At 40.7% G+C, this 24023-nt stretch overlaps 2 protein-coding genes across 10 annotated transcripts in view; one reads left to right on the forward strand and one right to left on the reverse strand.

Moving 5' to 3' along the window:
• Positions 1–24023, forward strand: part of VPS54 (VPS54 subunit of GARP complex) — an 82969-nt gene that overhangs the window by 55675 nt on the left and 3271 nt on the right. For 5 of the 7 annotated variants that reach the window (XM_048842671.2, XM_048842670.2, XM_048842669.2 and 2 more), the window contains 10 exons: positions 752–933; positions 2092–2204; positions 3467–3530; positions 7605–7710; positions 11236–11323; positions 12204–12325; positions 12438–12518; positions 16597–16704; positions 17758–17852; positions 20388–21559. In XM_048842671.2, coding sequence (XP_048698628.1) covers positions 752–933; positions 2092–2204; positions 3467–3530; positions 7605–7710; positions 11236–11323; positions 12204–12325; positions 12438–12518; positions 16597–16704; positions 17758–17852; positions 20388–20493 — 1065 coding nt within the window. In that variant the 3' untranslated portion in view covers positions 20494–21559. Of the gene's footprint in view, positions 1–751; positions 934–2091; positions 2205–3466; positions 3531–7604; positions 7711–11235; positions 11324–12203; positions 12326–12437; positions 12519–16596; positions 16705–17757; positions 17853–20387; positions 21560–24023 lie in introns of those variants that run through there. The other 2 variants (XR_007355594.2, XM_048842672.2) reach the window with 2 other exon arrangements.
• UGP2 (UDP-glucose pyrophosphorylase 2) overlaps positions 22063–24023 on the reverse strand; it is a 39686-nt gene continuing 37725 nt past the window's right edge. For all 3 annotated transcript variants that reach the window (XM_048842683.2, XM_048842685.2, XM_048842684.2), the window contains exon 10: positions 22063–22523. In XM_048842683.2, the coding sequence (XP_048698640.2) occupies positions 22416–22523 (108 nt within the window). In that variant the 3' untranslated portion in view covers positions 22063–22415. The remainder of the gene's footprint in view (positions 22524–24023) is intronic.

Here is a 24023-nt window from a genome sequence, read left to right on the forward strand (position 1 = left end):
GTATTCGCATTTCAGACTAACAAGGGTGAGACACAGCTCCTTTAGAGCTGTTTTTTGTGTCTTTCTCTGCAGACCAGGTAAGACAGCTGTGCCTTGGGTCACATTTGGGAGATTAGCTTCAAACCAGAAAGGTCAAAAACTTAAATTCTGTAGAAATGGATGGCGCTGTCACAGAAGTGATGAAACAGCATTCTGGCCCAGCTGGTTCACTTCAAGACCTAGCCTAGGGATTGTCCTTTCCAATAAATCATGATCCAGGGGGGCAGCTAGGCCAAATAACCAACAGTGAGCTTAGTCAAGGAAAAGTCATGTTTGTCATGTCAGATAGTCAAGGTTACACCTGGGTCTCATTAATTTTTATGGTTTAAACACAGTAAAACTCCCTAATGTAGATGTGGCTTTAGTGAGCCTGTGCTATATGGCTTAAGTCCACTACCAGGGTTTGAAGCTTCACCATTTACAACATCTGGAAGGGTGCACCTGTGTGGAGGCCCAGCATGCCAAGTTGTGCCATTCAGGACACAGGCAGGCAGCACCTGGATGACACTAGCCAGTGGTACAGGTCACGATGCAAGTTGTGGTGACACACTGGTGTGGCACAGACTTGATGGAGATGTCTTCCCTGCGGTTTAGATTCGGTTCATTTTTAGATTATTAATAACAGCTGTCCCACTGCCCTGTCTCTGTCTTTAGCTATGCCTGTGACTTTTGGGGTGTTCCATCTCCTAATACCAGTTTCCCTTGCATTTAGGATGGGTTCCTGGAGAAGCTGAATTCCAACGAGTTTGTTGCCCTGTCTCGATTAATGGAAGGATTTATCTTAGACACTGAACAGATCTGTGGCAGAAAAAGTATGTCATTGCGAGGAGCACTTCAGAGTCAAGCCAATAGATTTGTGAATAGATTTCATGAGGAGAGAAAAACAAAACTCAGGTACACACCCTGCTTCCGTGTTTTTAAAGGAATAATTTTAACAATCGTGCCTGAGACAAATGGAGATCTTTTACTTCCTGGCACACAGTAGCCCAAATTTTATTTATAAGTGAAAAATTGTTTTTGAAATCTATTATAATGGTTTGTTGTAGACTGCTCTGTTCCCTCTATATATCTGCTCTTTATGCATAGTTTGATCCCATTGAGCTGGACTGCCCAAACATGGTCCAATTGAGGACTGTATTAGCTACCAGAAGGACTGAAGACCTCCTGCAACAACTTCTTTGTGTTACAGCTTGGCCCACTTGTCATGCACAATCATCAGCGTCTGGTAACACCTGGAAATGAGCCCTTTAAAAAGTCATCCCTTCTTTAGAGCTCTGAGGAGAGCCATCTGTTACTGATGTCCACGGCAGCTGCTTCCGGGTGTTACCAGTCTCTGATGATGGTGTAGGGCAACCCTTCTCAAGGATGTGTGTTAAAGGGGTCAACCCTTAGACATTACCAATCCCCAGTAATGGAGAAGGTAACTGACTGCTATCAGGCTATACCTAATTTGCATTAAATGGAAAAGATGATAGTTACTTTCATCTTCCGTTTGTAGGTGTGGCCTATGTAGACAAGAAGTCCCAGCCAGTCATATTGTGGTTTGGTCGTTGGGGTCAAACTGATCTCCTGACTGCTCCATTTTTCTTCATCACCCACTCATTTCTTCCATGCTTTCTTTGGTATGTGTTTAGGTTTTCTCTGACATGAACTCATGGAACCGTTTTCAAGTTAATGTACAGCAAGCACCTTTCCTGTCGTTCATTCAAAACCACATCATTTCTGCAAAGCATTGCAGCTGCAGTGATCCCACAGCACTCTGTATTGCCCATCAGATACTTCTTCAGTTTCTTGTGTTTTGCGTGCTGTTTCATTTACTCGGTCTATGTATTCTTCAGGCAAGAACAGGGGTGTCTGACTTACTGTTGTAAAGCACCGTGCACCCCTATCTAAATGTTGATTGCTAATAACATTTCAGGCCATTGAGTCTTTTCCGACTTCGAATCCTTTTTCACCCAATGCAGCTTTGACTCCATTGCAGTAGAGGCAAGAGAGTCTTCAGGGCTACACATTTTATTTACTTAACCTCCTTTCTTTTATGTTTATAAATAGTTTGCTGCTAGATAACGAGCGCTGGAAGCAAGCTGATGTTCCTGCTGAGTTTCAGGATCTTGTTGATTCTGTATCAGATGGCAAAATTATTCTACCTGAAAAAAAAGCAGGTGGTGTGTATTTTGTGTTCTAATATTCTCTCCATTTTTTTTTTTGTAGTGTAAGTGCTACAATTAAATGTTGCAAAAATTCTGCTCTAACTCCTTTAGTCACAAGTTCCTTGTGTTCTGGGGGGGAAACAAATACTTCTTTAAGGCTGAAATGTTCTAGGCTTCATCTCAGCCTAAAAGATTTTTTGGGAAAGTTTAAGCCATTCAGCCATTTGTGAATTGAGAGCCTAGGAAGAAACCCTAACTTTAACACAGGGATTCCCATCTTAAGGGTTGTAGCCCCTTACAGGACGCCAGAACCCCCCCCCCCCCCCCCCCAAGGATATATCGCTGACATGTCAGAGGAAACTGCTAAGCATGTATGCTCTCAGCATATCCCCTCTGTCAAATAGTTCTCACTCCTCCAGCCAGCAATGTGCAGGGTAAGGCACTGGGTAGCCACTCGCATAAGTGGAGACCTGGGTTCAGTTTTCTACTCCACCCCAGACTTGTTGTGTGACCTTGGGCGAGTCACCTTATCTCTTAGTGCCTCTGGTTTCCCATCTGTAAAATAATAGTCCTTCCCTATTTCTCAGGGGTCTTGTGAGGAAAAATACAGTAAAGATGGTGAGGCAGGGCCCATATAAATATCTAAGACAGAAAACAAGCACATGAGATGAAGAAAAATGGCCAAAGACAAAAAAGGACAAGAGAGAGGCACGATTACGTAACCTCACTGGGGTAAGGCATGACATAGGGGACATAATGGATGCAAAGGACATCCTCGGACCCAATGAGTGCAAGGGCTGGCTCACCAAGGTTGGAAAACCACTGCTTTTGAAAGAAGTCTTTTTAGCTTCCCTCAATAAAACAGGATCGTGGCGATGTCAAATTTATCATAGGAGCAGTGTCAGTGAGGACTTGTATTGCTGGGCTTGAAGAAATAGGTTTGGAGCTAAAATAGTGGTGGCCACTGAAAATCTGTTAGAGATTTTCTACTGTGCCCCCTCAACTTTTTTCTGACGTTGTTTTAACCTTTCGTACTCAGATAATCCCATCATGCTGCTCTTTGCCTCTCAATCACTGCAGTGTATAAATATAGAATAAATAATTACAGTAATTATGGTAGGTAGCCAAGTGGACTTTGCATAAAAGAAAGGATTGGTGCTCTGGAGAGTGATTGCTTTTCCAACCTCAGCAAGGGAATAGTTTGTTTTTCGAGATTACAGTTTTCTGCGCTTGTTTTTGGTTCAACTCACCTCACTTTTCTGTTTAAAAATCTCTAGCTGCTGAAGAAAGAAAGCCAGCTGACTTCCTTACTGTTGAAGGACAAAAGTATGCTGTGGTCGGGTAAGAGGCACTTTTTTCCCCTGAATGATGAGTGAGTTGGTTGCGCTTTGAGCAGAAATGTATTGAAGACTAACAGCTTTAGCAATCTTGCCTGAATCAAGACAAGCCTCCTCCTTGCTAAATACGTTTCTTTTCAGTTCTGGAGCAGTTATATAATATTAGATGTTATGTATCTTTTAAAGATGCTACATCTGCTTAAAACATCAAGCTGAAATTTAATTATTATTTTTTACTTTTTACTTAATTCTTACATCAAGGTGTGCACGCACCAGTATTTTTGGTCCCTGCATAAGTTTCTACTCTCGCTGCCCCAGTGGTGTTTCAAAATAATATCAGCTATCTCTATTCCCATATGTGGACAAGTATATATGGGTCAATGGTGAATAATAATTACTCTAAGCTCAGTAAAATTCCCTTTAAAAGCAAAAAAGGAGGTAAAGCAAGTAAATCAATACATCTTTGGTGTTTTGTTCTTGGGTACATCTGATTTCCTGATATTTCTGGATTGATGGGGGAGAGGTAGGTATGCTGGAGGGTAGGGATAGCTTCCAGAGTGACCTAGCCAAATTGGAGGCCAAAAGAAATCTGATGAGGTTCAACAAGGACAAGTGCAGAGTCCTGCACTTAGGAAGGAAGAATCCCATGCACCGCTACAGGCTGGGGACCAACTGGCTAAGCAGCAGTTCTGCAGGAAAGGACCTGGGGATTACAGTGGATGAGAAGCTGGATATGGGTCAGCACTGTGCCCTTGTCGCCAAGAAGGCTATTGGCATATTGGGCTGCATTAGTAGGAGCATAGCTAGCAGTTCGAGGGAAGTGATTATTCCCCTCTATTCGGCACTGGTGAGGCCACATCTGGAGTATTCCGTCCAGTTTTGGGGCCCTCACTACAGAAGGGATGTGGACAAATCGGAGAGAGTCCAGCGGAGGGCAATGAAAATGATCAGGGGGCTGGGGCACATGACTTACGAGGAGAGGCTGAGGGAAGTCGGCTTGTTTAGTCTGCAGAAAAGAAGAGTGAGGGGGGATTTGATAGCAGTCTTCAAGTACCTGAAGGGGGGTTCCAAAGAGGATGGAGCTTGGCTGTTCTCAGCGGTGGCAGATGACAGAACAAGGAGCAATGGTTTCAAGTTGCAATGGGGAAGGTCTAGGTTGGATATTAGGAAACACTATTTCACTAGGAGGGTGGTGAAGCACTGGAACGGGTTTTCCTATCCTTAGAGGTTTTTAAGACCCAGCTTGACAAAGCCCTGGTTGGGATGATTTAGTTGGTGTTGGTCCTGTTTTGAGCAAGGGGTTGGATTAGATGACCTCTTCCAACCCTAATGTTCTATGATGTCACCGTTTTTAAGAAACTAAATTTAAAACTAAAACAAAAAAATTGTTAAAAATGTTTCCGGGTTATTATAAAATGTTTTTCTCCCACAAAGTCATTGTGTAAAGATATTTTGTACTTTCAAATCCTGAGAAATAAATAAGAGCTATGTGTAGCTTGAAAGCTTATACTTTCCACAAACAGAAGTTGGTCCAGTGAAAGATATGGCCTCGCCTATCTCATTCCTCAGAATACCCTAAACTCAAATGAAAATTTTGTAACCAGCTGTCATCTTTTGTGGGCTGCCTGATGATGATATGCCACTGATTACTCAAAAATGAGTGGCTCAATTTTTTAACAGCAGCCTGAAGAACAAGCCTTAAGTTGGTCTTTGAGGATTTTCACCGTGCCTCCGTGGGTCACAACTGAGAATACCAAATTCAGGACAAACTGCTGAGAAATAGGGCCAGAACTGGTGGTTATTCTCCCATAAGATATACCAAACCAGCAATAAAAGTAAACTTCTGTCTCGCCACACTGGCTGACAAGAAGTCAGAAAAGCCATCTCCTTAGGAATTCCAGTCCTTGTATCACCACCAAAAACACTAGACATAATGATGAGTGGTTATTTAAAACCAATTTCATCAAACAAAAGGGTTCTTCTGATCCCAAAGGACAAGCCACATACCCTGGTAAATGTGTAAGTCAGATCTTACCCAGTTATCATGCTATTGCCAATCCTTTAGTATCTAAAATCTAAAGGTTTATTTAAACAAAAAAAGAAAGAAAGAAAGGTCAGAGTTAAAATTGGTTTAAGGAATCAAATACATACAATAATTGCAAAGTTCTTGGATCAGGCTTGGATCAGTGATGGAATAAACTGCTGGCTTAAGTTAAGTCACTGGTTGCTTCCAAATCATTGAAAGGTCCCCAGTCCTTTGGTTAGAATGCTCCCATTAGTATAAGTCCATAGTCCAGAGGTTTGAGCAGGCAAGAGGAAAATGGAGATGTCTCCAGGGCTTTTTATAACTTCTGCCAAATGAAGGGAATCCCATTGTTCTCACTGTGGAAAATTACAGGTAACAAGATGGTGTTTCGAGTCACATGGGCAGGTCACATGTCCATGCATCATTTCGCTTAGTCATAGCAAAAGCCATCACAGAAAAGTCCATTAAGTGTAAATAGGCATCTCCCATGGTCCATTGTGAGTTAAGTGTTCTTTGATGGGCCATTCAACTTGAATAGTTCCTTCACAATGTTCTGGCTAAATACCTTGTTGTACTATGCATTGAAGTTGCATTTGATAATCTAGGTCTGGTCATTTGAAGAAGAAATATGTTTTATTTATTTTTTAGCTCCTTGAAGAAATCAACTTCAGTATTAACTAGAACATTTTAATTCTACAGATTTCTACAGACATTTTTATTCTTCTGTTTCACCTGATTTTTTAAAAAATACACATGAAACAAAAAATAACCCCCAAATCAGATGGCCTACAAATATCACACAAATGCCTGTTCTGGATGTCTGTCCATCTTCTTTCTGTATCCCGTTGTGTGGAAAGAAGATTTTTGCTTTGCAATGTCAGGATACCTGTTTGGAATACTAGCCTTGCTTGACATGGATGGCCTGGACTGTATTTTCTTGCCTTCTTCATATTTGAGTTCAAAGGATTGCAGATGCTCTATATGGGTGAAGTCTGATGCTGACAAATACCGGGTACTTGCAACTACTGTTAAAGTCAGTTGGAATTATGGGTGCTCAGCGTCTCTGAGCACTTCGTGCTATGTGTATAAAGCCGCTCAGTCTCTTACTGATGGTGCATTCATTACAGCCTCTTCAATGCCCGTCATTGTCTGTGTGCTACGGACTTTTTTTTTTCTTGTAGCACTTGCTCAAAATTGGCAAGGATTACACAGTGTTTTAAGACTGGAGCTTTATATTTTCCTACTGATGTGTGAATAGATCCCTCCATTCATACAATAATTATTTCTATAAAATATAAAATAACTTTATCAAACTCCAGGAACTATTATTCTTGCACCAGTTAAGTATTTTTATGAGAATTTTTTTTACCCATCTTTACATATCCTTTTGCATTCCATTTATTTTACTGATCTGGAGAAAACATTTCAAAAGCCCCTAAATTTCATGTTCTCAAAAGTGATTTAGGAACCTAAGTCCATTGATTTTCAGTGATATAAGACCCACTTACATCATCAGGCCTGTACTGCTCCTGCAGTGAGTCACTTGTGCCTCCTTTACAACCCCTTTATGCTGGAGCAAGGGCCAGAATTGGCCCTGCGATCTCCTGCGATGTCATCATTTTACTGTTTCCTTAGTCACCATCAGGTCTTCCAGGATGGACAAGACCTTGATTACTAGTGTAAAAAATCAAACAGAAACAAGTAATGTTCTTAGACAAAAACTTTCATCATGAAGCAGCAGCAAAAAAGGCATAAATCTGTTTTCATGTCAGTCCACTTTACCGTCTTTAAATTTGCGTGAGGGGGTTTTCAGAGGAAAAATAGTACTTAATACTGTAATCTCGAGTACTAGGGGGAAACGGTGTCTCGTAAACCTTTTTTTATTCTTTTAAAAATTTAGATTGGCAGCTGCACACAACCCTTAACAGAGCAAATGGGAAAGGAAAGCATATGAAGACTATGTTAGAACTATCCCTGCTGTCTACAAACCTGTGTTGTTGGTGTGATTTATCAACTGAAATTGCATATTTGACTCCGTTTCTTTTCTTATAGGACAGTGTTGCTATTAATAAAAATAATACTTGAGTACTGCCAGTGTGTGGATAACATCCCTTCTGTTACTACTGACATGCTTACTCGCCTGTCTGATTTACTGAAGGTATGACTGTCAAATTTGTAGCCCAAACTATATTAAGGTCTTCAGGGCAGGGAATATGTCTTACTGTCTCTAATACTCGATGAAAATGTATGATTCCATATCAATGATTAATAATAATATTGAAAAATAGCTTGACTGTGATCTTTGCTGTAATTGTAGGAATCACAAGGCACATATTGCAGGGTGTAGTTGGGTAACACTGTGAACTCATCTAAATACAATTCAGAGTAGATATGTTATGTGAAATAACTAAAGGAAAGCCATTTGTCCTCTTGTTCACCGGCACATTAGAGACCCCTGGTAGCCAGCCAAAGAGATGTTTTGATGTTGATTTTTGGAGTCAGTCAGTCATTTGTCCTTCAGGCTGGATGGATAGTGTTGTGAAGGAGAGGACTGTGGCTAGGAAAGAGCAATGTGAGCCAAAATGTCATTGGGAGTGTATGTATGCAGGGAGGAAACCAATTCCTTGATTTGTACAAGTCATCTTATAGTGGTTAGAAGGATGAAAAATAGTTTTCTGCTGAAGCCATTGCTGTAAAATGGAAATTAAATTAAAATCTGTGACCCCTTCATCAACTGTTTATTGCTAGAGGAGTTAATAGGAGTACATGAGTGACCTTAAAAATGTCATTGCTGTGATCTAAGCCCAAACCTGCCAGTTAATTCAATCTGGGGCTTTGGCTGCTAAGTTTGTCTACAAAGGATTTCTTATGCGTTAAAGTATTGAAAATAGAAATTTATAATCAAAATAGCAGCCAGCTGAGAGCTGTAAATGGAAGGGTTTGTTTTAAACTTTATTTTTATGGTTTTATATAAAATATAAACACATAAGGAAACTATATATATAGTACATATATGCACAAGATGGAAATAGCATATGAATAACAAAATTCACTGTTCTTTATTTGTAAAACCTGGGAAAAACAAAAACCCTGAGTCTGTAGAGGTCACGTGGGGCATCGGTTATTACAGTGACTAAATAGATAAATAAGTGAGACCATAACCTTATGAGTATCAGGGACTAACATATACTAAACTGCAAAGGTATGCAATAGTTTCATGTGTGACCAGACAGCCTCATATCTTTTCCAAGTTTTTCTATTAAACCAAGTCATTTTTTCCATGAATGCAAGAGAGCTCACTGAGCCAGTCTGTGTATGAGGGAGAAATTACAGATTTCTATTTTCCATATTTCTTAATATGCTCTTCTAGAGGTGAGAGTTGAAAAAGACCAATTGTCGCTTACCTTTGCATGAATCCTTGAGTGTAGCCATTGAAAGAAGAAACTGGGAGACAGGGGTAGCTGATGTTTGTTACACTTATGATCGAAGGAGGCCAGTCTGTCAAGGCCAGCTCCACGCTTAAGACAATTTGGATAGAAAAAGGATTAACAAAAATTAAAGATATAATAGAAATGGAAGTTTACCAAATTACTAGGTTACAGACCTTCTAAATCAGTGGTTCTCAAACTTTTGTACTGGTGACCCCTTTCACATAGCAAGCCTCTGAGTGTGACCCCCCTAATCAATTAAAAACATGTTCTTACATATTTAACAGCATTATAAATGCTGGAGGCAAAGTGGGGCTTGGGGTGGAGGCTGACAGCTCGCGACCCCCGAGGTAATAACCTTGCGACTCCCTGAGGGGTCCCGACCCCCTGTTTGAGAACCTCTATTCTAAATATTCCTTTCTAGGTTACAGACCTTTTTAAATACTTTTTTATATAGGGGCTTTTCTTTCCTTGGAATCATAATTCAAGTTCATCTTTAAAACTTTCCATTAACAGATAAATTATGAGCATTTCTGTTGGTATATTTCTTTTTTCATTGCCAAAATGGCTTGTGCATTTTATTAATTTTTGTAGTTCCTATCTCTGTGGCAGCTAGGCAGGCTTCATCTGTAGTCAGTGTTATCTGAGGTATAGGGTGCAAAGTGTTTCTCAAATAATCAGGTCCCAAACCATTTTGGGCTTTGAAAATGACCACCAACACCTTGAATTGTACTTGGCAGTGAACAGGAAGCCAGTGTGTGGACGTATGCACAGGTGTCGGGGTTGGACTGTGCAGTTTTGCTGGTCTAACCTTCACAGATAATATAGCCCCAGAAGAGAGACCAGTCACTTCCACAGCACAGAAATGCCGAAGTTCTCTGTTACAAATTGTCAGACTTAGGGAGTCTTACTCCACTAGCTTTTCAGCCTTCTTCCTTGCCTCATTGCTTGTCAGGCCATCTGATACCCGGATGACCAGCAAAGTTGATACAGGGAAGGAGTATTGAGGCGTCAGTCTGTCAGGAGTCCTGGATAGGAGATGGTTACGAATCCAGCGCTCTGCTAGGCAATCAATGAACTGACTCAAAAGCTGAATAACAAATTCCCTTAGAGCAGCCTGAAACGCCAGGTTTCTACATTTCTGTGCTTGTACCACAGAAGTAGGTAGAGACAGACTAGATTTGGTCAAGAGGCTCCAGGGCTTGGCAATGTTCCTTCCATTCCCACTTCACATTCTCTTGTCTCTGGCAGCACCGGTTGTAGATGGTGGTCCAGTGCTCATGTCTTCTCCATTGCAGTCCTGCTTGGGATAGCTATGTGTAGGTAGCTACACAAAGAATCTTTTTTCACACTCGCTACTCTCTTTGGAGACGGGGGCCTTGATCTCTGAACGGGATCATGGATCAGTGGGATCATTAGTACTGCTGAGAAAAATGTTGTTCCTCTCTCAGTGCTGATTAACTCTTTCTCTCTAACTGATTTTTTCATACTGCTCTCTGTTCCCAAATGTGCCAGGTTTGGTGGGGTCGGAATGGGGGATAGGTCAGACTCTAAATCAGAAAATCAGTTGCTTGATGATTTCCATAGGACTAACCTTTCCCGCAGGCTGCCCCATCCAGCCAAGTTCAATGGCACTATACCTATTCACCTCCTCTGAGGGCCCTGTGCAAGAAGTATTTATTTAGTCTTCCAGTAAGAATTCACTATTCCCATGCATTCATCTGGAGTTAGGATGGAAGTACCTGAGCCGCACCCTATGACAAGTCAGAGCTGCCTTCAGTATTTTCAGAAGGAGAAGCACAACCCAAATACTTCAGACTGAGGGAGAGGTCAGTCCCAGAAATGAAATAATTGGGAAATAATTGTCCATTCTTAATGCCCTCTATTTCCATTCCTATCCCAGAAATCAATCCAGAGAGCCCTCATTGGCATGAACTTATTCAAGAAACACCAAGACCTGATTCAAAGCCCAGTGAAGTCAGTGGAATGACTCCTAATGACTTCAGTGGGCTCTAGATCAGGTCCCGAGTAAGTCCTGTGTGGATTATGAGATCCTGAGTAAACACCCAAGAGGAATCATTAGAAAGAGCATGGGACTCTCCTAGAATGAGAAATCTGGGTAACTTCAGTACCAAGCCCAATCATCTGTCAGTGATTAAAGTCTTGCTCACTTTTATCTATAGCATTTCTAAGGTACCTATCGTCCCCGTGTTACATATAGATCTTCAACTCTTACTTTTTTCTTTCTCTGATAGTATTTCAACTCCAGAAGCTGCCAGCTAGTTCTCGGAGCAGGTGCATTGCAAGTTGTTGGTTTGAAAACAATAACTACAAAAAATTTAGGTATGGATTTCTACTTTTCAAATCTCATTCCTCAGTCTAATAAAACACTAAATATTCAGGATAAGCCATCTCCAAGTTGTAGTGCTCTGGAAAAGACGTGAAAAGATAAGAAAGGGTTACTATGGTGTGTTTACTTTGAATATAGAATTTGTATAAGAGTCTCTGAATTGTAGTATTGAAGAAGTGTGCTGCAGTGTGTGTCAAATATGTTACTTGGAAGTAGAAGAAATTAATCTGTTAGCCAAACATGGTCTTCAGTCAAAAGAAGTGACTTTGGAAGCTGGAATTACTTCTTAAATCGTGACCTTGTCACAGATGGGGTTGTTTGCTATTTGGAGTTTGAAATTTGGAATATTCAGTACTTCCATTTTTACAACTAGCAGCATCCTGCCTATCTTAAATCAACCCTTGTATTTCAGCTGAATATAGTACTCTCTGCTTCCTGTCCTAAGCTGTTGTGAAAGGTTGCTGCACTCTGTTAAATAGCTGCCAAATTCAGCTCCAGAGGTGACTGCATTTCACTAGCGGGTGAAAGGGTTTCTTTGTGTAGCTCCATATACTACAGTCAGTCTTTACTTAGCTAAAACTCCCATTCCAATCAATGAATTAAGGACTGTGTGAGTTGGTACACTCAGTGTGAAGTGCTCTGGATCCTTGACATGAATATAGTAATATAGTAATATAATAGAATATAGATGTTTGTATTTTCACTAAATGACTTTGTAAATTTTCACTTCCAGTTTATCTTCTAGCTTGTTTTTGAGTGTTGGATCTGTATTCTGTTTTTTAGAGAAGGTGCAGGTTAGGCTGTACAAAATGGCTATACTTGTATAATAATTAAGCTGTTTTTTTTCCCCTTCTCTTACTTCTGGGTTTACAGCGCTCTCTTCACGCTGCCTGCAGCTAATTGTACACTACATTCCTATTATCAGGGCTCATTTTGAAGCTCGACTGCAGCCTAAACAATTTAGTATGCTCAGGCATTTTGACCACATTACTAAGGTAATTCTTTGCGTATCTTCTAATTAAACTCTATATATGCTCTTTCTCAATTATGCTGTGAAGAATATGAATGTCATTAGATGGTAAATAAAACTCTATTTTTCCATTACAGGATTATCATGACCACATAGCTGAAATTTCAGCAAAGCTTGTAGCCATAATGGATAGCTTATTTGACAAACTGTTATCAAAGGTAATGATTTATGGAAATAATTATACTCTACATTGCATTTGGGTGTTTCATTATGTGCAGAATCTTAGACTAGATGTTTCAAACAGAGTCTACATTTTCCCTATCTAGGCATTGTTTAAACTGGTTTAAACCTATATACATAAGGCCCTACGCTGGACATAAGAAAATATATTCTTTAAGAGTCAATGCATGTATGTCATTAACCTTTATGAAATCAGCATTGGTCATATCTTGAATCTCTTTTTGATGCAATAAATTGTTGCACTTTCCTTGATGCAGTAGATACTGTGAATATAGTAGCTCCCATGCTTTACCCAGATGCCTGGCTACTCTGCTTCCTTGGACAGTCTTATCCAGCTCATGGCTGTTGTGGCTAGCATTTCCAGTCATGCTGCTGGATCCCAGTCTCATCCCTGAGAGCAACTCCGATTTTTTGCTCTTCTGCAGTGAAGAGCCTGGATGTGGCTGCCTATAGAAGCAGCTGGAAGCAAGAAGGAGCCAGTGCCGTGTGACCTCCCAGTGCAATGTGCACCCCAGGTTGAAAACTGATGAGCTATAGGAAATTGGCATGAGAGAAAGGATGGTCCAGTGGCTGGACCACCAGCCTGGAGCTTGAGAGATCCGGGACCTATTCCATGCTCCGCCACACGCTTCATGTGTGACCTTGGGCAAGTCATTTAGTCACCCTGTGCCACAGTTCCCTATCTGCAAAGTAGGGATAATAGCAGTGTCCTACCTCACAAAGGTGCTCTGAGGATAAATTCATTTAAGTAAGTGAGGTACTCAGGTGCGGTGGTAATGGGGGTGTATAAGTACCAAAGATAGATAGATTGTATCTATTTGTTGAAATCTGTGTCAAGTGATCAGTTTGGCTAAACCTTATGGGCCAGATTCTGCCACTTTTACTCACAATGAGTAGTACTTTACTCTGCAAAGCGTTCCATTGGTCCCATTGGGACTGCTGATGGTCTGAGGGACTACTCAGCAATAGTAAAGGTGACCGAAGTGGGCTGTCAGTTTTTGATAATTAACGTACACCTTACATAAACCTTCAGCCTGTTTTGTTTGTTTTTTAAAGCTGCTTCATAAGGAAATGCTACCGTAGGGAAAAATGAACCTTTGAGTGACCAATTTGACTGGTTCATGCAAACACATTTATTATAGAAGCCAGTTAGAATTCAGACGTTCATTGTCCAGTATGAAGTGGGTTGGAGAAATCTAGTTATGTGATTGGTCATTGGCACAATTACATAAACAGCACCTGCACTCTGTTTCAGAAAAAGTAAAATACCAGGGATAGGGAGAATCTGGGAATATATTATGTTCTCCCTCTCTCTCCCCACTCGACATTTCGTTAGGCTAGCAAGAATTGCTGCTGATGGGGAGTGCGGGGTCAGATTGCCACAGAGAGAGAATGGGAGAAGGGTTTATTTTTTTCTGTCATGTTACAATATCTTTTCATCGATTAAGTATGTTTTAAAAGACCAACACTGGCAAGGTGACAAAGTCCAAAATAGTGTTCTAGACACCAAAGACCAAATAAACTTCCAGTTTGTCAAATGTCTTCCCTGTCACTTTTATTCTCATCTCTTGAAAATGAGCATTTAACTCCTGGCCCCTCAAGTGGGAGGTGCACAACAACACACTCCTAGTGCAGGGCTTGTCTGGATTGTGGCTAACATGCATCTGCCATGCCGTCCTTCCATCTTCCCTGCCCACTCTTTCTCATGAGCTGGCAGAAGATTTAAACTGGCAAGATTCCTGCTCTCTGAAGCTCTTGAAGGTGAGGATTGTTTTCAGTTTCAGCAGCTGGCTCACATGACTACAGCCAGCAGGGATAGGGGAGGAATATTATGACATGTGCTAGCTTGCCTACCTTACCAGTAAACCCAGTCCCTTTGGTTGTTTGGTACCTAATAGAGCCGAGGATCTGGGATCTTAACATTACTGCTACTCTCCTCTTGGGTGAAAACACTGAAGGACCTCTTAAAACAGAAAATATGCAACAGCTAGGGGACAGGAGTATAGGTCATTAGTTGTAGCCTTGTTAGCATTGCTTTTTAGGGGTATGTGTCAGAGTCTCAAGGCTTGACTACCCCATAAATAAAAATGATCGCTGGCTTTAAGTGTGTAAATCTGAAAGAATGAGCAAGTCATTCTAATGGCAGTATTCTGGAGCTTGGCAGTGTGGTGTTAAGTGCATTTAACAAAAATTGATATGGTCTAGAAATCACAGACTGAATGTTGGGTGACAGGCTCCTCTTCACGAAACAGTCAGCATGGTCCAGTGGACAGGGTACTAAACTGGGGCCCGGAGCCCTCGGTTCTCTTGCTGGCTTTGTAGTTTATCTGCTGTGACTGCAAACCATTTCATGCCTCTGTGTCCCCTCCTTCTCTTGTTTAGATTGAGAGCAGTTTGGGGCAGGAGCCTGTCTCTTACTACATGTGTGTACAGTGTCTAGAGCAGTGGGGCCCTGGTCTCAGTTGGGCTCTGGAGGCACTGGTGTGACACAGTTGTGTTAGTTGTAGAGGTGCAGGTGGAAGACAAGCAGAGGTACTGTATTAGTGAAAATAATATAGTCCCCTAAGATGCCATGGCTCTCTTTGAACCTGTACTTTTTGTTGCCATTTGGAAGCAGCAATAAAAGCTCTGAGCCTGCTCTGGCGAGGTGCTGAGCATGATCGAGGCTGGAAATGCTGAGCAACTTGCAGGATTGCAACCCATGATACTTGGGCTGAACAGCCACAGGTTTAGCTTGCATGTTTTCTATGAATTTTCCACTTCACAGATACATACAATACAATACAACCATTTCTAAACCATTCAAGTCGTCACTTGGAGCCCATTCCTGCCAATATTCCCATATATAGTACTCATTACCTAAGTAGTCCAATTAGCCTTAGTGGTAATGAATCTTTGGTAGGCCATGTTTGCAGAATTGGGCCCTTTGTCTCCAAGACTTATTTCTCAGCTACAATTAAACTGTTGGCATTCCTTTCCCTCAGGACTTGACAGGGAACGCCAATGTTTCTCTTTCAAGCAGTGGCCAAGCAGAGTTCTCCAAATTCACACCTACTGCAAGCAGATGTAACTCCTTTTAATTCAGCAACGTTTATAAATTAATAATAATCTTGGGTAATTCATCCATAGACCTCAAAGCTCTTTACTAATTAGAGTAAGTATCATGATCACCTTTTCCAAGAAGGGGGGCACTCTGGGGCCTAAACCTGCTTAACCAGGCCTAGACTTGGAACCTACCCTTGGCCATGAAACTACAGATCAAGCTTTACTGAGGACAGTATTGCAGCTAGGACGTTGCTTTGAAAATCACAGTACGATCTTTCCTTCTGGGTGGGGGAATGTAAGAATTTTGTTCCCTTGCAGCAAAATCTCCTTTCAATAGCTTGTTTCTCAGATATCAGCTGTGCTCAAGGAAAGGTACCACTCATCCTATTCACCCCCGGTACTTTTCCTCTTTCCTGAGGAGGAGTCCGTACTGTCAGCGACTGACAGTTCAGCTGTATTTTTACCTGTTCTTTGCCACGTGCTGTACTTGGTTTTCAGCAGCTTTCGTCTTTTCTTGTGTCAGAATTATGTGTTCTTGAAGGACTTGCTTGTTTTCTTTTTTCAACTATTTGTACCGGAATGAGAAGTGGTGCATACATCATAGACAGAATTATTTCCTGTTACCTGAGGAGAGCGAGGGGGAGAGGAGGCTCGTATAAGGCATGGCATATGCACATTTAACTGTCATGGCAATCATTCTCTCCCTGAAATAGAACTGAGAGGTGTAACGTAAGCCAGCTAAAAATAATGAGCAAAAAGCAGCAATTAAAATTAATCAAGACAAATGGATCGGGTGGGGGGGATGCTGCTTTGATCCCTGTTTGATTTGAATTGCCCTGTTTGATTATAAAATGTAAAGTGCCAATGATTCTATAATGCAAGCTGCCCGTGGATCAATAACAGCTTTTAGCTGATGATATCTGAAGGCCTAGCAGCATAGGAGGCAGCCAAGAACGTTTTCCTTTTGACCATTTTCTAAAAACAAGTGACCAGTGTTGTCTTTATTACCAGTATGAGGTGAAAGCTCCTGTTCCTTCAGCCTGCTTCAGGAATATTTGTAAGCAGATGGCAAAGATGCATGAAGCTATATGTGATCTCCTCCCTGAGGAGCAAACGCAGGTGAGCATTTTAAGTTGTTTTGTAGCTGTTGTAACACTTCCATCATAAACCACACGTCGTTACCAGTACTTGGGACACTTCTGCTTTCCACAGACAAAAAAAAAATATCGAGTGAATATAGTCGTGTTGTGAACAACAAATGGGATTGCAAATACCATTGCAGTGAGTTCAGTTCGAATCGAATCTTTTTTCTCTTTTGGGGGGGGGTTCTTTTTCACAATAATTGCTCAGCTCTAGTTCCCCAGGGCAAGACGGAGCTGACTCACTTCCCTTTTGAATCAATCTTGTGCTTAATATCTAGATGTAGATATCCTAAATACAGGAGTTAGGGGGGAAATTCTACACAAGGGCAATAACTTGGCTATTGTGGGTGGTCATGTTGAGAATCTCCCAGAATTATTACTGAAATCTACACTAGAACAGCCATTTTATGTGTCTGTAATGCAATTCAAATTTAAGTACAGCACTGGATTATTCATGTCACTAAATCTGCTATGAGCCCAATCTTTTCTAGGTGTGCTCGTTATATTATTAGGCTACAGTCAGTGCTTTTATAGATGGCCAGGAAGGACCATTCTGTCACCTAATGCATTGGATTGCAGTCTACCTCCTATGTCAGTAAGAATTGTGCTAAAAAACCCATAGCTGATAACTGATCTTTTTGTTTTATGTAAGGGTTACAGTACAAGAAAGAGAGTTTATTATTTTAGAGCACCTACAAGTGTGCTGGGTGCCTGCCAGACAGAGAAGACAGGTCCCCGTCCCAAAGAGTTTACAATGTCAATACTGGGCTTGATAGACAAGAGAGAACAGACCGTCCAACAGGAGTAGAGAGGGTACGGAGGGAAAGATGCATTATAAAAAACGCTAGTTTAGGCATGCACCCATCCTAGAGGTTCAAATGGTTGTACTTCATTAGTGTTAGTGCACTTCTAATTTTTTTGCTGGCCGTGCTACAGAAGAGAGTTTTGGGGAAATATGATATGAATGAAGTGAAGTTCCTTATTCTGATGCTATGACACACAGGTTACTGGGTTTTATGGTTTGTTCTAGATGTTGTTTTTAAGAATTAATGCAAGCTACAAACTTCATTTGAAGAGGCAGCTGGCCCACCTAAATGTAGTCAATGATGGAGGACCTCAGAATGGGTATGTATGGACGCTTGTTTTAATACGAATTTCCGCAGTAGCGACAATGCTTAGTTCTCTCATAAATCCACCTGCTGTAATCAAAACGCCACTATGCACTGTGTTTAGAATGCAAGATCTATTTGGGGCCCTGTCCTGCTTAAAAGGTGCAACTTAAATAGGGCTCTGCTTTTAGAGAAAATAGGGGAGGGAGAGGGAACGTAGTCTGTTGAATAAAGAAAAGTATTGGGAGGCAATAAATCTGGGTAATATTCCTTGCGCTGTCACAGGTTTGAGAGACCTTGGATGTGTTGTTTCATCTGCCTGTGCCCGTTTTCCAATGGTGACAATCGTTACTTACCTCACATGTCACGTGACGCTTAAAGCACCTTGGAAACATGAGTTAATTCAGATGCGGGGCCGGAAGGTGCTAAAAGAAGTAGTGTTTTATCTGTCTACAGGGAGCTCCCCGACAGGAAATGTTTTTAAAGCAGAACCAGCAGTAGGGCATTTTTCTCCATAAAGAATTCTGATTCTTTTTAAACAGAGCCTATTCCAACAGGTCTCACGTACTGCTTTTTTTCCCTCCCCCAAATACATTGATAGGAATTACCATACCGGATTAGATCAGTGATAGTTCTGCTGCCGGGTCTCCTATCTGACAGTGGCCAGCACCAGGTACTTCACAGAAAAGTGCAAACAACCTCCTCGTGGACAATTATTGAATAATCTACCTATAGTGGAAGTTTCTCCCTAACTCCTCTTACAAGATTCCTCTTGAAACTTCAGGGTTTATTCTCCTCTTTCTTTAACCAGTCCAATGAATTGAGGACGTTTTTGTTACCCATATAAATATTTAATTCCTTGGCTTCAGTGAGACGTAGTTGCAGTGAATTCTATAGGCTAATTATGCTTTGTGTAAAGTATTTCATTAGATTGCTTTTTCAACTTTGTTACTTTTTAATTTCATCGAATGTCCCTTTGTTCTGATATGATAACAGGATTAATAGGAGTGCTGTTCGTCATCACCAACCAGTTTTTTATGTTGTACACCACTCTTATGTCCCCACTTATTCATCTCCTTTCCATAAATTAAACAATCCCATAGGAAGAGTGTGTGAACTTTTTCCATGCCTGACACCAAACCCCTTCCATTTCTGCCAGTGCCACTCAGTAGTCAAGGCTTAATTGTCTTCCAGGTGAGGGTGTACCACTAATTTATTGACTAGCATTTTATCAACATTCTCTCTCTCATCCTTTATGCATCTTAAAATTGTGGTTGATGATTGCTACTACTCACTAGAGCTGGCCAAAACGCGGGGATTTCAGCTCACCTGGACTTCTGGTATTTTTGAATTTGCTTTTGTTCTGATTTGGAATGAAAGCAGATTTACCAAAATTTTCCAGCCTCTCAGCAATGCCTGAATATTTTGTTTCAGAAACACCGGAATATGGTGTCCCTGAAACTAAGTGTGAAACTTACATTCCTGTTCACTGAACAGCAGCTGTAACATTAATAGCTGTAGGCAGTGCTCCCACCATAGAGTGGAAACCCTGCCAGAGCTCCAGCTGTACAGAAAGGAAACCTGCCTGTGTTCTGGTGAAGGTTTGGTCAAATCTGTTACAGATCTGGTGAAACATTTTGGTTCAGTGAATTTCTGACTAGCTCTTACTGCTCACGCAGATGCCAACATCTCATCCTCTGTGGCTACAGTTACTTTAGAACTCAGAAATGCGTATGAGTAGGTTCATTAATGCCCACTGACTTTCACCTGCCACATGTACTTACCTTTGATAGGTCTTCCTGAAGTTCATAATCAGTCTGACTGCTCTAATTTTTACCTACAAATTTTTCCAAGTCACTTATCGTACATTTTAAAATCCAGTTCTACTGTGAATGTTTGGACACCCCACTATTAATTTTACCATTTATTCTTTACCATTTATTCTTAGCCAGTTTCTAACTCATGACAGGACTACAATCCAATTCACCCCAATTAGTTCCCATGGTAGCTGTTTATGAGAAATTATATCAAATGCTTTTTGAAGTCTAAATTGTCAAGGTGTTCTGCTTTGTCCATTTTGTTGATGTGCTTAAAGAACAGATGAGGGAAGCATGATTTTTCCTTATTACATCAAGCTCCTCTAGGGACTTCAATTCAGTTAGTTAATATTGCACATTACTGTAAGAGTCAGGATTTTTAGGCTGGGATTATCAAAGGGGTCTAAAGGGAGTTAATGTCCAATTTCCTTTGAGTTATCTGACCCTAGATCTATCTTAAACTGGGTAGAAAAGGAAAATGGAACCAGACATCTACCTAGACAAAGATATTAGTAACTTTGTTGGTAAGTAGTGTAACATTACTCCTGTCACATAGGCAAATATTAACCCCTTTTATCCCAGTTCAGAATTGCATAATGGAGAGGCATTAAGTTACCTCAACCTAGCTCAAGACCACAGCGATGGGCTGTGTTTGAACTGATGTGCTCAAATCAGATCCTGTTTCAACTAGTGCTTTAGTATCAGAATTGTAACAAAAATCTATTTCACTACAGATTGGTTACAGCAGATGTCGCTTTTTACACTGGAAACCTTCAAGCTTTGAGAGGCCTTAAAAATCTGGACCTAAACATGGCTGAGATCTGGGATCAGAAGAGGTGATAATCTACTGGAAAGAGTCGGTTGGTTCTGACCACCAGATGTCTTGCTTTCAAGAAGCTTGAGGTGAATACTTATGAGTGGAGTCCATGAGAGGATGCTATTGATACTTGGGGGAACTAGATTCAGAGTGAGCTGCAGGGAGTGAGTGACCTTTTGAGTGTCCTTCAGCAAGAAACAAGGGATCAGCTGTCTGGGCAATTTTTTTTTTTCATTCTCTCTGGAAACAGACTCAGGTTTCTTTGGACCAAATCCAAACACACACACAGCTGTAACACAGCTGTAGTTGTCTAGAATGCTCTGTATATCTTTATATTAAAAAAGATGCTTTACATTTCCTCTAGTGCAATGAAAGTCACATGGTGTCCCACCTTATTTAATGATGGTATAATATAAAATCTTGCAGTTGAACTCTGTAGAAAATGTTTTTCTCTATGAAACTGCGGTTCTAAAATTTATTTTTTTACAGATCTTTATAAGAAATAAATGGCTCAGTTGCTTGCATGGAGGGAGCAGATGTTTCAGGGTGTTTCAGGGTATTTCTTCCAGCTAGGCTCTGTACTGACACCAGAAGATACAATTTTAGTAAACAGTATGTTCACTTAAGCCATTATCTACTGGATAGATTTTAAAATAATCAGTAGTGCTGATAGATACTTCAAACTGATACCAAACCAGTGATTTAGCTCTGCCATAGAGTTTGTGGCCTCTACCCATCCCCCTCCCACAATTTTAATAAAGGTGTAACGGAGTGCATCTATTAAGGAGGGTGGGGTAAAAAGAGTAGAATAAAAAGTTCTAGTGTTACACTACTGCAGTAGCTGGGAGAGGTGATGGCTGAAACTAGTTTAGGCTGATGGAATGAAGACTCTCTAATACTACCTTTTAAGTCTGGAAGCTGCCAGTACTAAGTAAAAGTGCCTGTGTATTTCACCTCCACAACTTTTTACCTAAACATAGTCTGAGTGCCTAACCTTGTAATGATTACATATGATGGAGTGGTCTACAGTGTTTGTGTGCCTATCTGTTAGCATAACAGATGTCAATCAAAATAAAGCTATAAAAATCACCCTTGTTTTTAAAGACCAACTTTTTTAATGATACATTTCAGTCTTATACTAAACATATAAAATAAGTTGCTTACAGGTAAATACTATAGAATTGAAAGAATGATCATCAGGACAGGGAACTGATCCTTAGGTAGGACACCAACATGTGATTTTTCCCTTTTACTACAAAGAAGGGCAGATTAAGGATGCACCAGAAAACATACACCCAGATGTATTTTTTTAAAAAAAATTAGATTTGGGTAAATTTACAACAGTTTATTCCAGCTTGAGCACAAGATCATAATGACCACCTTACCTCTCAATGTTTGTTAAGCTATACTGTCATATCACAAATGTATTCCTAACTATTAACTTATGTGGTGTGAAGTGACTAGGTTAAGTATGGTTTGTGAACACAAACAATTTCTAACATCTTGTTTCACTACTGTTACTAAGTGAAATGTTTAAATTTGATCATACCTGTCATTTACACTTCATAAAAAAATTACATGAAGGAGCTATCTGTTGCTTCACAGCTTTATTTTTGCAGTTACAAGCAATTCAAAACTATTGACTATCAGAGGCAAGCCTCTTAACTTCTTATAGAGAAGTTATGTCCATCTTGTCTCAAGACAAACAGTATTGCACTTTAAGGTTATATTATCTGAGTTACAGAATCCTTTAAAAGACTAAAGCATTACTTCGGCACATCCTTTGCACTGTGTTTAGTTAAAAAGGGAAGCACAGAAAGCTATTTAAAATTAATACTGCAGGGTACAGTGACAAAGCATAGGCCTTGTGTGCCACTTATTTTAATGCCTACAGGTTCTTCCATCATAAGGTTGTTTTAGCAGGATCTACAAACTGAACATTGACTCAGTGGTCAAGGATCCTAAGATTGCCAGATACAATTTTGTTCTCTAATACTGCTCCAGGCGGGATGTCAATCCGGTCACCGTGATTTGCAATGATGATAACTGTTCCCTAGATAGAAAAAGGCACATTATTAAGGTCCATTTAAAAACATACCATAAGCATCTGTAAGAAAGCAAGGCTTCTCATGTTAACTGTGCAACAAAACAGCTAGCCGCCTTCCTAAACTGTGTTATGCTGGGCTGTCATACACATCTTATTTTCTCAGACAGAGTAGGAGAGTAAGCTTAGTTTTTTAAATTTTGTCTAACACAGATAGTAAAACCTTTTCACTAACTATGCAATTGTTTGGTGAGCAGAATTTCATTCCCATTTAAGTGCTATTATGGGCAGAGTTATCCTTATTCAAAGGACCTGCTTCCTGTGTGTATTCTGAGTCATACCTGCCTACTTAAGGGTTGACCAAATTTTCTGCTTATTCCATGTCACACCCCAGAGTGTGCTGAACTCACACCTCCTGATTAGAATATAAGTTCTACTTCCACAATTGTTTACTGCTAATACGTGGGCAGAAAAACAGTGAGTTTCATACTGCAAGTATGCTCACTTGTGGAAATCAGAGAGAAATCTAGAACCTGATGACTAGAGGGGAGAGAAAGACTGGTCCAGCAGTTAGGGCACTAGCATGAGTCTTGGGAGACCTAGGTTCATCTCTCCCAGACTTCCCATAAGCTCTTGGGTTAAGTCTCTGTGCCTCTGTACTCCATCTTACAGATGGAAGTTATATAGTGCTCCTCTACCTCAGAGATGTTGTGAAATACTTATACTAGAGTAAGGGGAAGTAGATAAGTGGCTTAGCTGCTTAGTTTGCAAAACACTTTGTAGATAAAAATGCTAACCACTAGTTGTTTCAATTTGAGTTTTTTCTAAATGCTACAGTAACTCCACGTTTAACGTTGTAGTGATGTTCCTGAAAAATGCGACTTTAAACGAAGCGATGTTAAGCGAATCCAGTTTCCCCATAAGAATTAATGTAAATGGGGGGGTTTGGTGAAAAAAATTTCCCTGGAACTTACCTGCCTCTCTGTGTGTGTGTGTGTCTCTCTCTCTCTCTCTCTATATATATATATATATACACACACACACACACACACACACACACACACACTCAGTATAAGTTTTAAACAAACAATTTAATACTATATACAGCAATGATGATCGTGAAGCTTGGTTGAGGTGGTGAACTCAGTGGGTGGGATATTTCCCAGGGAATGCCTTACTGGCTAAATGATGAACTAGCACTTGGCTGAGCCCTCAAGGGTTAACACATTGTTAATGTTGCCTCACACTCTACAAGGCAGAACAAATGGAGGGAGGGGAGACAGCATGGCAGACAGAGAGACACACCCAGTGTGAGAGAGAGATGCGTATTGCCCCTTTAAGTATGCTGACCGCACTTTAAGTACATTGCCTTTTTAAGTAGATCAGCAAGTTGAGAGAGCCACTGCTGCCAGAAAGCTCCCTCCTTCCTGAGTACTGTCATGTGTCCCCCCTTCTCTATGGAGATGGGGTAAGTGGTGGGCAGGAGCGGGGGAAGGGGGACACCTTGAC

This window comes from Caretta caretta, chromosome 3 (assembly GCF_965140235.1).
Source record: "Caretta caretta isolate rCarCar2 chromosome 3, rCarCar1.hap1, whole genome shotgun sequence".
NCBI lineage: Eukaryota > Metazoa > Chordata > Testudines > Cheloniidae > Caretta > Caretta caretta.